The following is an 11876-nucleotide window of genomic DNA, read 5'->3' as shown; positions in this document are numbered from 1 at the left end:
AACGAAAGCAAAAGTGGTAAACAGATGCTTAAGACTCAACCATTATTCCAGAACCAGGAAGTGGAGGGCTCGCTCTTCTCCAACCTCGCCGACCTGAGATTTCCAGAGATTCGGTGAGGAAAGATCTTAAATTTCATTCCCATTTCAAGCCGTTAATAGGTTTCCAATGACACGGAAGCCCTACAGCACAACTGGGCAGCTTCTTTCTCCTTGAACCGGGCCAGAGCGCAGAGGACAGGCGGAGGCCGACGAGCACCCGCCGGAGCGGCGGGAACCGCGAAGTACAGGGTCCCGCCCCGCTCTTCCGGGGTTTCCCTGCGCCGACTGGAATTAGGGCGGAGCCTCCAGAGCGTGTCCCTCGCGATTGGCCGGCGCCTCTGTCGCTCAGCGCGCCGGACGGAAGGGGTCGGGAGCCGCCCAGCGCGGGTCCCGAATCCTCGAGGTGGGTGGGAGGGGTGGGAGTCAAAGTTACCGGCTTGGGAACCGGTGGCCACAGCTATGGAGCTGGGCCCCGCCGTGTCCCCCGGGCCTTCCCGCTCCTTCAAGGAGGAGCTGCTCTGTGCCGTCTGCTACGATCCCTTCCGCGATGCCGTGACTCTGCGCTGCGGCCACAACTTCTGCCGCGGGTGCGTGACCCGCTGCTGGGAGGTGCAGGTGACGCCCACCTGCCCGGTGTGCAAGGACCGCGCGGCTCTCGCCGACCTGCGCACTAACCACACCCTCAACAACCTGGTAGAGAAACTGCTGCGCGAGGAGGCCGAGGGCGCGCGCTGGGAGGGCTACCGATCCCCGCGCCTCTGTCGCCTGCACCGCGGCCAGTTCAGCCTCTTCTGCCTCGACGACAAGGAGCTGCTGTGCTGCTCGTGCCAGGCCGACTCCCGGCACCAGGGGCACCGCGTGCAGCCAGTGAAAGACACTGCCCACGACTTTCGGGTAAGAGCGGCAGTGTGCGGGAGGTGGCCGAGAGCGCACGTGGCGGCCGCGTCCCGACCGGACCTCGGCACCCCTGACCCCGCGGCTCCCGTCAGAGCTGTGTGCCCAGACCTCGCCCCCTCGGACTCCGCTAATCTACAGGGGGGTCGGGCCAGGAGGCCTGCGAGGGGAGAAGAGGGAATGTAAACAGGAAGTGTGGGAACTGGGGTTACACGTTGTTCTCAGGACGGCCCCACCCACTTCTGAAGGGCCGAGCCCCTGCACCAGTTATCCCAGCAGGGTGTGGCTCAGGCCCATTTGAGAAGCACAGGAGTGGGTAAAGCCCAAGGATCTTGGAGCTTAGGGCAGTCAGATTAGAGGTGCGGGAGCCCAGGACCTGGGGAGCCAGGGATAAGGTCTTCCAAAGTGGGTCACATACTTCCCGGAGCTGGCCCTATGTATCGTGGAGGAGTGGAGAGGCTTTTGGCCCTGGCCAACTGGTTTATTCTGGATCACACTCCGCGCCCCAATGCCTAGAGTTCCAGTGGCTGTAAATAAAGTGAGGAATGTACAGGGCAAAAGTAACATGGAGAAGAATACTTTGGTATAGGAAGGGGAAATGATCAGAAAGTAAGGATTAGCCATCTCAGTTTTCGCAATTTTTGACCTTTAGCCCATGGTTTTTCCATTGTGATCCAGAGCACTCATATGTATGTGCCAATTGAAACAGAAGTTCTGTGAAAACGTCTATTGTACTCTGGCATTGGCTGTTATTTTATTTTTACTGATTGATTTAAAAATTGCACAGGGTGGGGCACCTGGGTGGCTCAGTCGGTTAAGCGTCCGACTTCAGCTCAGGTCACGATCTCGCGGTCCGTGAGTTCGAGCCCTGCGCCGGGCTCTGTGCTGACTGCTCAGAGCCTGGAGCCTGTTTCAGATTCTGTGTCTCCCTCTCTCTCGGACCCTCCCCCGTTCATGCTCTGTGTCTGTCTCAAAAATAAATAAACATTAAAAAAAAAAATTAAAAAAAAAATAAAAATTGCACAGGGTGTGAAACACTATTTCCTTAGCTATTAACACATGGGTCAGACCCACTGGTTAAGCTGGTAGGAAGCTGAATGTATTGATTGGTTTTTTTTTTTTTTTTTTCAACGTTTATTTATTTTTGGGACAGAGAGAGACAGAGCATGAACGGGGGAGGGGCAGAGAGAGAGGGAGACACAGAATCGGAAACAGGCTCCAGGCTCTGAGCCATCAGCCCAGAGCCTGACGCGGGGCTCGAACTCACGGACCGCGAGATCGTGACCTGGCTGAAGTCGGACGCTTAACCGACTGCACCACCCAGGCGCCCCGGAAGCTGAATGTATTGAAAAGGAGGTGCGCTGGTCTCCAGACCCTGTTTTCTTTTCAATGCCTTTTTTTCTTTTCTTTTTTTTTTAAGCTTATTTATTTTGAGAGAGAGCATGTGTGCATGAAGGAGGGAGGGGCAGAGAGAGAGAGAGAGAGAGAGAGAGAGAGAGAATCCCAAGCAGGCTCCACACTGTCAGCGCAGAGCCCAATGCGGGGCTTGAACTCACACTGTGAGATCATAACCTGAGCCCAAATCAAAAGTCCGATGCTTGACAGACTGAGCCATCAGGGCACCCCTAATGCCTTTCTTAAGAAATATTGAAAGTTGGTTACAGTTCCATTGCACATTTTGACAGAGTTCAAGTAAAGGGGAATGTTAACAGAACGCAGTTTGAATACCACAGTAACTTGCTAGAGGGATAACCCTGTAATGCCTGTTGCCATATTTAACAGTGGTCCACAACAATGCTTTTTCCCATACTCTCTGGCACAAGTGCCAGGTCCTGATTTGGTACAGCTAAAGTAAATACTGGGCATTCTGGGGGCTGGGGTTGAGGTGGGGTGGGGCACCATGGATCAAGTCATGGCTCATCACCATGGGACTGGCACAGGTACAGAGCAGGAAGATGGGCAGGGGTCAAGGCCAAGAGCACTAAGGCAGAGCCCCCAGGTCTGGGCTAAGCCGGGATTCACAGTTAGTGAGTCAGGTGCCAGGAAGCACATACGGTCTAATGACAACTTCCTGTTCATTCAGCAGATGCCTTGTACTGCTAGGTCCCAGGGATACTGCAAGACATGAGATAAACAACATGTCATACCTTCAGGGAGCTTGAAGCAGAGACCTGAGGGATGAGGAGGTGTTAGCCAGGTGAAGGGGGTGAGGGAGGGTATTTCAGGCAGAGGCAGCAGCATACATAAGGGTCCAGAAGCTGGGAGGCCTAACTCTTCAGGCAGTAAGAGGATTTCAGAGTGGTTAGAGTGAGAATGGAGTGCAGAAGAGGCCTTGAGGCCTTGAGGCCTTGAGGCTTGGCCTTTATCTTAGAGACTTTAGGGAGCAGTAGGAGGGTTTTAAGCAGAGGGATGATGCTGTCAGACTGATGGGCACCTAGGGTGACCTATGAGGACAGAGGGAGTCCGGTCCCGAAAGATGTGAGGAGAATGCAAGCCATGTGTGCTCAGCCCTTCGCAGGGTGGGACTCAGTCTTGCGTTAGGCACCCGTGTCCCAAGGACCTGTTGTGTGGTGTTCGGGACCTGTTCGGGGTGCTGAAGCCACAGAGGTAAGACCAAGCCCTCGCCCTGTGGAACTCGCACTGTAGTAGGGGAAGTCAGACAATAAATAGTGCTGGGTGATTGGGCGGGGAGCAGCATGGGAAGGCTGGAGAGGGCAGAGCAGGCTGAGGGGCTTCTGTTGTGTGCGGTGGGCAGCCCTGGAAGCTTCTAAATAGGGACTGTGTGGTGAGCTGTGTGTTTAGAAAGATCACTTGGGCAATCATCTGAGGAATTCGGTAAAAATAATCGAACCAGCCAACACTATTTTTTTATAAATTTTTTTGGTTCATTTTTGAGAGACAGCGCACAAGTGGGGGAGGGGCAGAGAGAGGGAGACACAGAATCCAAAGCAGGAGCCATGCTCTGAGCTGTCAGCGCAGAGCCCTATGTGGGGCTCAAATTCACAAATGGTAAGATCGTGACCTGAGCCGAAGTCGGACGCTTAACCGACTGAGCCACCCAGGCGCCCCCAGCCGACGTTTTTTGAGCGCTTACTATGTGCCTGGTGCTCTTGAATGTTTACATGTCAACCAATTTAATCCTCACAAAAACCCTATGAGGTTGCATATTGGTCTGCTATTGCTGTTGTGATAAATTGCCACAAACACGGCAGTTTAGCACAGCACAGAAGTATTTTCTTATGGTTCTGGAGGTCAGAAGTCCTGAAATCCAGGTGTCGGCAGCACTACGTACCTTTTGGAGGCCAGGACAGAATTTATTTCCTTGCCCTGTCCAGCTTTTAGAGGCCCCTTTCTCCATCATTTCAACGTCTGCTTCTGTTGTCTCATTGCCTTCTCTGACTGACTCCCCTAACTTCCTTTTTAAAGGACCCTTCGATGACTTGGGCCCACCTGGACCATCCAGGATAATCGTCCATCTTAAAATCCATAATTTCATCCTACCTGCAAAGTCCTTTTTGTCATATAAATAATATATTCACAAATTCTAAGTTTTAGGATGTGGACGTCTTTATTCAACTTGCTACACGTAGGTATTGTTCTCCCCATTTTACAGACAGCGACACTGAGTCTCAGGTAAAGTAACTTGTCTGAAGTCACAGGGTAAGTACTATATACAGTTCACCTGGGGCCTTGTTCAGCCCCCTACTCTGGTCATGGACTTTGTGATAAACTTCTCTGGTCCCTGGCGAAGACTTTCCCTGCCGGTTCTCTGTTCTGGGAGCTGTGAGGGCAGCCAATTATGTAGGAGTTTTAAGAGGCTTGAGTGGGTAAGAACTGCCATCAGTGGGTGCCTACTGTGTGCCAGACACAGTATGTCCAGCAGAGGACAGAGGAGTCCTAGCCCTTGGCTTCTTGGAGTCAGACATAACTGAATAACAATCACACTAATTAGGGGCATCTGGGTGGCTCAGTCGGTTGAGCGTCCGACCCTTGATTTCAGCTCAGGTCATGATCTCATGGTCCGTGAATTCAAGTCGCACGGAGCCTGCTTAGGATTCTTTGTCTCCCTCTCTCTTTCTCAAAAATAAATAAATAAACTTAAAAAAGTGTATATATATATATATATATAATATATATATATATTTATATATATATATATAATATATATATATATATTATATATATATAATCACCCTCGTTGTAGTTGCAGCATGACATTCCTGTGAAGGACAGTACAGGATGTGACCCACTGTGACAAGGCAGCCTGCTTTTGTCTGCTGGGGCATGGAAAGGAGTCTCTGGGGAGGTGATTTCAAGACTCAGGAGGAGTTAGCTAAGTGAGGGGCAGCAAGCAGCGGTGGTGGGGCAGGGGGCAGGGATGCAGAGTAACCCAGAGACGTCTGGATGGGGAATGAGGGCATCCAGTCCAGGACAGATCGCAAGGGGCACGAAGGGCATGTTAAAGGTCTGAGATTTTGTCCTACCTACATACGTGGGGCATGAAGGAAGGAAGTGCTGAGATACCCAAACATGGCCTAAGTGTTTGATTTTTTTCTAATGTTTATTTATTTATTTATTTATTTTTTGAGAGAGAGAGAGAGAGAGAGAGAGGGAGTGAGTGCACACGAGCCGGGGAGGGGCAGAGAGAGAGACAGAAGATCTCAAGCAGGCTCCAGGCTCCGAGCTGTCAGCACAGAGCCCGAAGCCAGGCTCAAACTCACAAACTGCGAGTTCATGACCTGAGCTGAAGCGGGCGCTTAACCGACGGGGCCACCCAGGTGCCCCACACATGACATAAGTGTTTCAACCAGATCCCTAAAAGTACATGTTGGGGCTTGAAGGGACATCCACTGGCACGTGTTTCTCAAACCTGAACAACGTACCCGTTCTTCTTTGAGGAGAAACTGTTCTAACACTGTGAAATAAAATATATTCCTCACGTACAAACACTAAACTAGTGTAAATTCCTCCTATTCCACACATAGGCAGTAAAACAGACACACAAAACTTACAAATTAAGCACAAACAAAACAAAAATCAATTCACTTCTAGTTCAGATATTCATTACAAGGCTTTATTTTGCTGAAACTCAAGTGCTGCTCCTTCGGTGGCTCTGAGGCTTGTCTGGCAATACTCGTGATACCCCTTTACCCTCTTCTATGTGATGACTTGATTTGCCAGCCTCAGTTTCCCTCTTCGAAGAACCAAAACTTGGCTGTGATGTAATTGGCCTTCATTAGATCTAGCCTATCCTTTACCTGTTAGGTGTATTTCTGTTCTTTCCCTATTAGGCCGAGACAATGAAAGTCGTATAGCTTGGACGTTGTTAGCAAATACAGACTGGTCCTGAAGTTGTAGGAACTGAAAGTGTGTGTCGGCAGTGTTCATAAGGTGACTCAGAAAAGGTTTACCTTAGGTAGGTGTTTTGGTTTTGGTTTTGGTTTGTTTGTGTGTGTAGGTCATTGAATGAAAACACTAATTGAAAACTCTTCCTGGAAAACTTGCAGATCCCCAAATATACAGACTCGGAGCCAGAGGGCACTGTAAGGAGATGATTCCATTTTACTAGTGAGAAAACAGAAACTTGGAAAGATACAGCAATTCGTGACAGTCGCAAGGAGTGAAAAGGGTACACGCAGGATTAGAACTCAGATTTCCTGAGTCCCAGTCCAGTGTTTACTCTGCCTTGCAGAACCCCCACAAAGTCCCAGGCCTCGAACTGCCTTGTCCAGATCACTTTCTTAGGCGTCACATGGGACTGACTTGAGAGCCATTCTCTGCCCTCCAGCTTCTTCTGCACCAGCCCCAGTCTGTTCCCCTTCTGGGATTACCTTCTTACAATTAGTCTGGCTAAATCTTAGCCTGGAATATTCCATGTTTTCCTTAAATCTCCCCCCTCATAATTTTCTCCCTTTTCCTAACTACACACCCCCTTCTGGACCCCCCCATTATGGGCTCGGCCCTACCAGATCCAAATTGCATGGAGGACATTGATTGCCTGCTGGGTGAGGCATGTGCCCAAGGGCAGGGATGGGGTCTTACTGAACACTGCTTATTGAGGCTCCTGAGTTATTGGACCCCAGCACAAGGCACCATGGTGGACACCTGCTTCATAAGCACAACCCAGCACATGGGAGACTGGGTTGGAGTTGGATAGGAAGAGGATCTGGACGAGATCGAGTTGTCTTGGATGCATTTATCCTATGCATTTAAGAGGCCTGGGAAATAACCCGGAAGGAGAGTTAAGTCACCTGGTGCTAAGTGGCACTTAGTAGTGAGAGTTAACACGTGCCTGGTGTGCTCTTTTAAGTACTTTACATGGATTGACTAGTGGGAACCTCACAGCAATCCTGTGAGCTAGGCAGTCTCATTCCTCTTACCCACATGAGAAAACCATGGGGCAGAGAGAAGAAAATGAATGCTCCTAATGGGGCAGCTGGGATCTGAACTTGGGTGGCAGGGTGCCAGAGCTCTTAGCTGCTGTGTCAGTCTGCCTGGAAACAAACATTTGAAATAGGGAAAGTAACAGGAACCAGAGGCAGATGCCAGGACACTGGTAATGGGCTGGGTAAACATGGACCAAGAACTGTTCTTCATTTTTACAGTGAAACTTCAGAGACATGCCTTATTTCTTAATTAAACATTTTTTTTTGAGAGAGAGAGAGAGGGGAGGGGCAGAGAGAAAGGGAGAGAGAGAATCCTAAGCAGGCTCCACACCCAGCACTGAGCCCAACATGGGGCTCAGTCTCACGGCCACAGGATCATGACCTGAGCCGAAATTAAGAGCTGGATGCTTAACCGACTGAGCCACCCAGGCACCCCTCTAAGGTATGGAGCCTGACGGCCAGTGAGAGAGAGGGCTTTGCCAAAGTTCTCGCCAGTGGTTTGTGACAAAGACACTATTTATAAATCAGGTCTCCTAACTTTCAGTCCAGGAGCCAGTGTGGAGTAGTGGAAAGACCATGGACGTTGGATGCACTCATTGACTGGGCAGGTAGGTAGGTATGCACATCCGCTTTGTGCTGAGACCTGGGGATATGCAGGGACAAGACAGTTTCTACCCTTGCAGGGCAAGCGTCCATTCCTTCTGCAAAGGTTTGTTGAGCACCATGTGTGGGGCGAGAGGACCTGGCCTTTCCTGGAAGCCTGCAGCCTTTCCAGGAAAGTGAGGTGATTATCCAGGGTAGTAAATGGGACCATAGGGTTGTACCTGAGAGCTGTGAGAGCCCACGGGATGTACCTGAACTCTGCTGGGGAGATCAAGGCGGCTCCCTGAGGAAGTGAGGGGAACCTGAGCTGAGTTTTCAGCGCCACGTTGGGATTGTTGGACGGTGCAGACAGGAATCGTTCAGAAGCAGCAGCATACATAGGGCCTCGGAGGACAGAAAATCTGGCTTGGGGCAGACATCCCTGGCTGCAGACATGACCCTAGCACTTTGATAAGTACTTGAGGGGCACAATGACCATCTTGGGAAATAGTATTTATTCTTTCTCTTACCTGCACCCTTCCCATTTTCTGTTACACCACATAGCACCCGTGTTAATGGATAATTTGGGCAAAATAACTTTGTAACATCCTTAGGGTTAATTATTAAATATATTATTGAAACTTGCTGCTTAAAGAATCAAATTGTAATTTTTAAAATCAACGACGTAGACCTTATAATCACATTCTGAACCTTTTAGTGTAAATAAAAGCTTCCTGTTCTGCATATTTATAACTAACCTTGAGTGTTGTAATTTGAAACTAAAATCAGAGCTCTTTTGGGCTTGGGGCCTGGTCGATGCTCCACATGTGTCACAGGCCATTTAGCTCCATCCAGGGCAGTGATGACCCATATGAGTCCCGACCAGGCTTCACACCAGAGCCCCCTCTAGGAAGCCAGCAGCTTCTGCTCATTCAACACACTGCTTGGGCTATAATGCAGGTCCCTGAATGGTCAGTCCAGTTGGATACACGTATGTTGTGTGGTGTTAAAATCCGAATATCTAAAACAAATGTGAAAAGCGTATTGTTTAGATTCATTTGAATTCACACTGTTTACATGCAGTATTTCCTAGGTGAACCACCAAGTGCATGGAAAGGGAAAAAGTGGAATAAAACATGCACGGTAAATCCCCAAATAGGAAGAAAAGGAAGCACTGAACAAGTGGGAGAAATGGTGGTAGATTTGCTGACATGTTGGGTTATGTTAAATATTCCAGTTAAATGACAGAAGTTGTCAGAGAAGAAAACAACCTAGTTTTGTGCCACTTAAATAGGATTATGACAATGGACGGAAAAAAAAATACATTTGATAAAGTTCGGTATACTTTAGTACTTAAAAAAAATTAGCAAACTAGGAACGGAAGGAACCTCATTAATCTGATGAACTATAACTCCTGAGAAGCTTAGAGCTAATACCATATTTAATGGTGAAACACTGAAAGTTTTCTCATTATGGCCAATTCTATTCAACTTTGTATTGAAAATTGTACCTAATAAAATAAGTCAGGAATCATAAATAAAAGGTATAAGGTTAGGAAAGAGGGAAACTACACTAGCATGATCTGTAGATGACATGATTACATGTATCTGTATAGAAATTTCTGTTGCATAGGAAATAAAATGATGCTATGGATAAATTATGAATATAAATAAGTTTAGACAGAATGCCAGTTGCAAAAAGATTAAAATATTTCTGTATATCAGTAGCAAATATCAAATAAAAAATACAGTGGTATAGAAAATTGAGTTTATAACAATAAAGTAACAAAGATGCAGATCTCTGGCCGGGTGGGGGGGGGGGGGAGAAGTGGGGAACAGTTTCATTGAGAGACATCAAAGACTAAATGGAGGATATACCATATTCATAGATGAGAAGACTCACTATTTACAGATGCCAGTTATCTCCAAACTGAGTGTAGAGTCAGTACTATCCTTATCAAAATCCCAATGTGATTATTTTGTGGAATTTGACAAGCTAATTCTAACATTCGTATGAAAACTTTAAGGGACAATGATTGCAAAAACATTCTTAGGAGATATTTATTAGATATTAGATATTTATTAGATATCTATATTAGATATAGAAATATTATAAAATATATTTATTTTACAGCTGTAGAAATTAAGGCTGTGTGATATTGGCAGAGGACAGACAGGTGGACCAGGGAAACAGACGAAAGAACTGGAAACATATTTGCGTTTCATGTATGGTAGAGGTGGCCTGTGTATCAGTGGGGCATGCTAATACTCTTAAATAATGGTTCTGAGGAAGCGAGCTCTCAGGTCATACCATTCACAGGATAAACTCCAGGTATCCACATTGGACCCAAATGAGAAAGGAAAGCCATAAAGCTTAAAAAATGATAATAATATAGCAAATTCACTTTGTGACCCTAGGGTATGGGAGTATTTTTAAAACTAATTCTAGGGGCGCCTGGGTGGCGCAGTCGGTTAAGCGTCCGACTTCAGCCAGGTCACGATCTCGCGGTCCGTGAGTTCGAGCCCCGCGTCAGGCTCTGGGCTGATGGCTCAGAGCCTGGAGCCTGTTTCCGATTCTGTGTCTCCCTCTCTCTCTGCCCCTCCCCCGTTCATGCTCTGTCTCTCTCTGTCCCAAAAATAAATAAACGTTAAAAAAAAAAAAAAAAAAAAAAACTAATTCTAAAGGGTAAGACCGATACATTTGACCATATTGAAGTTAAGAAATACAAGCGATACAATAGAAGATACCTATTACACATCTAACCCATGAAAGATGTTGCACATTTACAATAAATCCCTACAAACCAGTCGGAAAATGGCAGGCAACTCCGTTAAAAAATGGTTGAAAGACGTGAACAGATGTTAAAAAATAAACGTCCAATGGTTAATGAACACTTCATTAACATCGCTTGTGTGGTATTAGCTAGTACAACTGCTTTGGCAAACGGTTTGGTGTTAATCTTCTAAAGCTGAAAATACACACACCAGTGTTTCTGCCTCCAGGAGTATTTTGCACAGAGACAAGTGTATGTGTATATGTGATGTATGCAGGAAGATATGTGCTATTTGTATTACTTGGAGAGTGTCAATGACCCAACTGTCCATGAACACGGAATGGGTAAATGTGTATTCATACACTGGAATACAGTGCAACAATGAATGAGTAAACTTACATACAGTAACGGATTTGAATCCTATAAACCTTACATTAAGGTTAAGAAAACAAAACACACAAGAATGCACACAGAATGGTTCCATGAATACAAAGTTCAGAACCGGGAAAAACTAAAGTATATTGTTCAGGTTAAGGATGCATACATGGGTGCATAGAACTATGAAGAGAAGCAGGGAAATACATGCAAATAAGGACCCTTGTTTCCTCTGGCAGCAAGAAGGGGTTACGATTCAGAAGGGACACATCCTGGGTGTGGTTACAGAGGTGTTCACTTTATAACCTTCTGTACTTAACCACATGTATGTGTATTTAAGGCACACATATGTTTTATGCCAAAGCAAACAAGTTGTCAACAACAGAGATTGAAAGGTAAAAAACAACTCTTTAAACCTGGGAGAAATTGCCGGGATTTCCTTTCATTGTGGGAGGAAAGCTCTCGGTAAGTGACAAGAAATGTTTTCATTTTATAGGTTTTTAAATTTTCGAGGTAGACTTTATATACAACAAGATGCATAGATCTTGAATGTTGAATCTGAGGAGTTCTGACAATTATCCACACCCTATACTTGCCACCCCGAACAAACTAGAACATTTCTATCACCCTGGAGAGCCCTCTTCTTCCCAGTCGGAGGCAACCACCTTCTGATTTCTGCCACCTTCTATTACTGCTGACCATTCTTGAGCTTCACACAAATTTTAACAACTTACTCAATAATTTTGACAACTTACTCAACTCCTCTGGGCCTTCTTTTCTCCTTTGTGTAAGTGGAGTGTAGTGCCTGCCTCGCAGGAATATAAGGA

At 46.8% G+C, this 11876-nt stretch overlaps 1 protein-coding gene across 2 annotated transcripts in view; it reads left to right on the top strand.

Annotated features, from left to right (window-relative positions):
* The first annotated feature begins 396 nt into the window (after nucleotides 1–396).
* The window catches only part of TRIM35 (tripartite motif containing 35), a 28652-nt gene continuing 17172 nt past the window's right edge, over nucleotides 397–11876 (top strand). The window contains exon 1 of one of the 2 annotated variants that reach the window (XM_045461139.1): nucleotides 397–933. In XM_045461139.1, coding sequence (XP_045317095.1) covers nucleotides 499–933 — 435 coding nt within the window. In that variant the 5' untranslated portion in view covers nucleotides 397–498. The remainder of the gene's footprint in view (nucleotides 934–11876) is intronic. The other variant, XM_045461148.1, reaches the window with a different exon arrangement.

This window comes from Leopardus geoffroyi, chromosome B1 (genome assembly GCF_018350155.1).
Source record: "Leopardus geoffroyi isolate Oge1 chromosome B1, O.geoffroyi_Oge1_pat1.0, whole genome shotgun sequence".
NCBI classification, from domain to species: domain Eukaryota; kingdom Metazoa; phylum Chordata; class Mammalia; order Carnivora; family Felidae; genus Leopardus; species Leopardus geoffroyi.
This window is presented reverse-complemented; position numbering and strand designations above follow the sequence as displayed.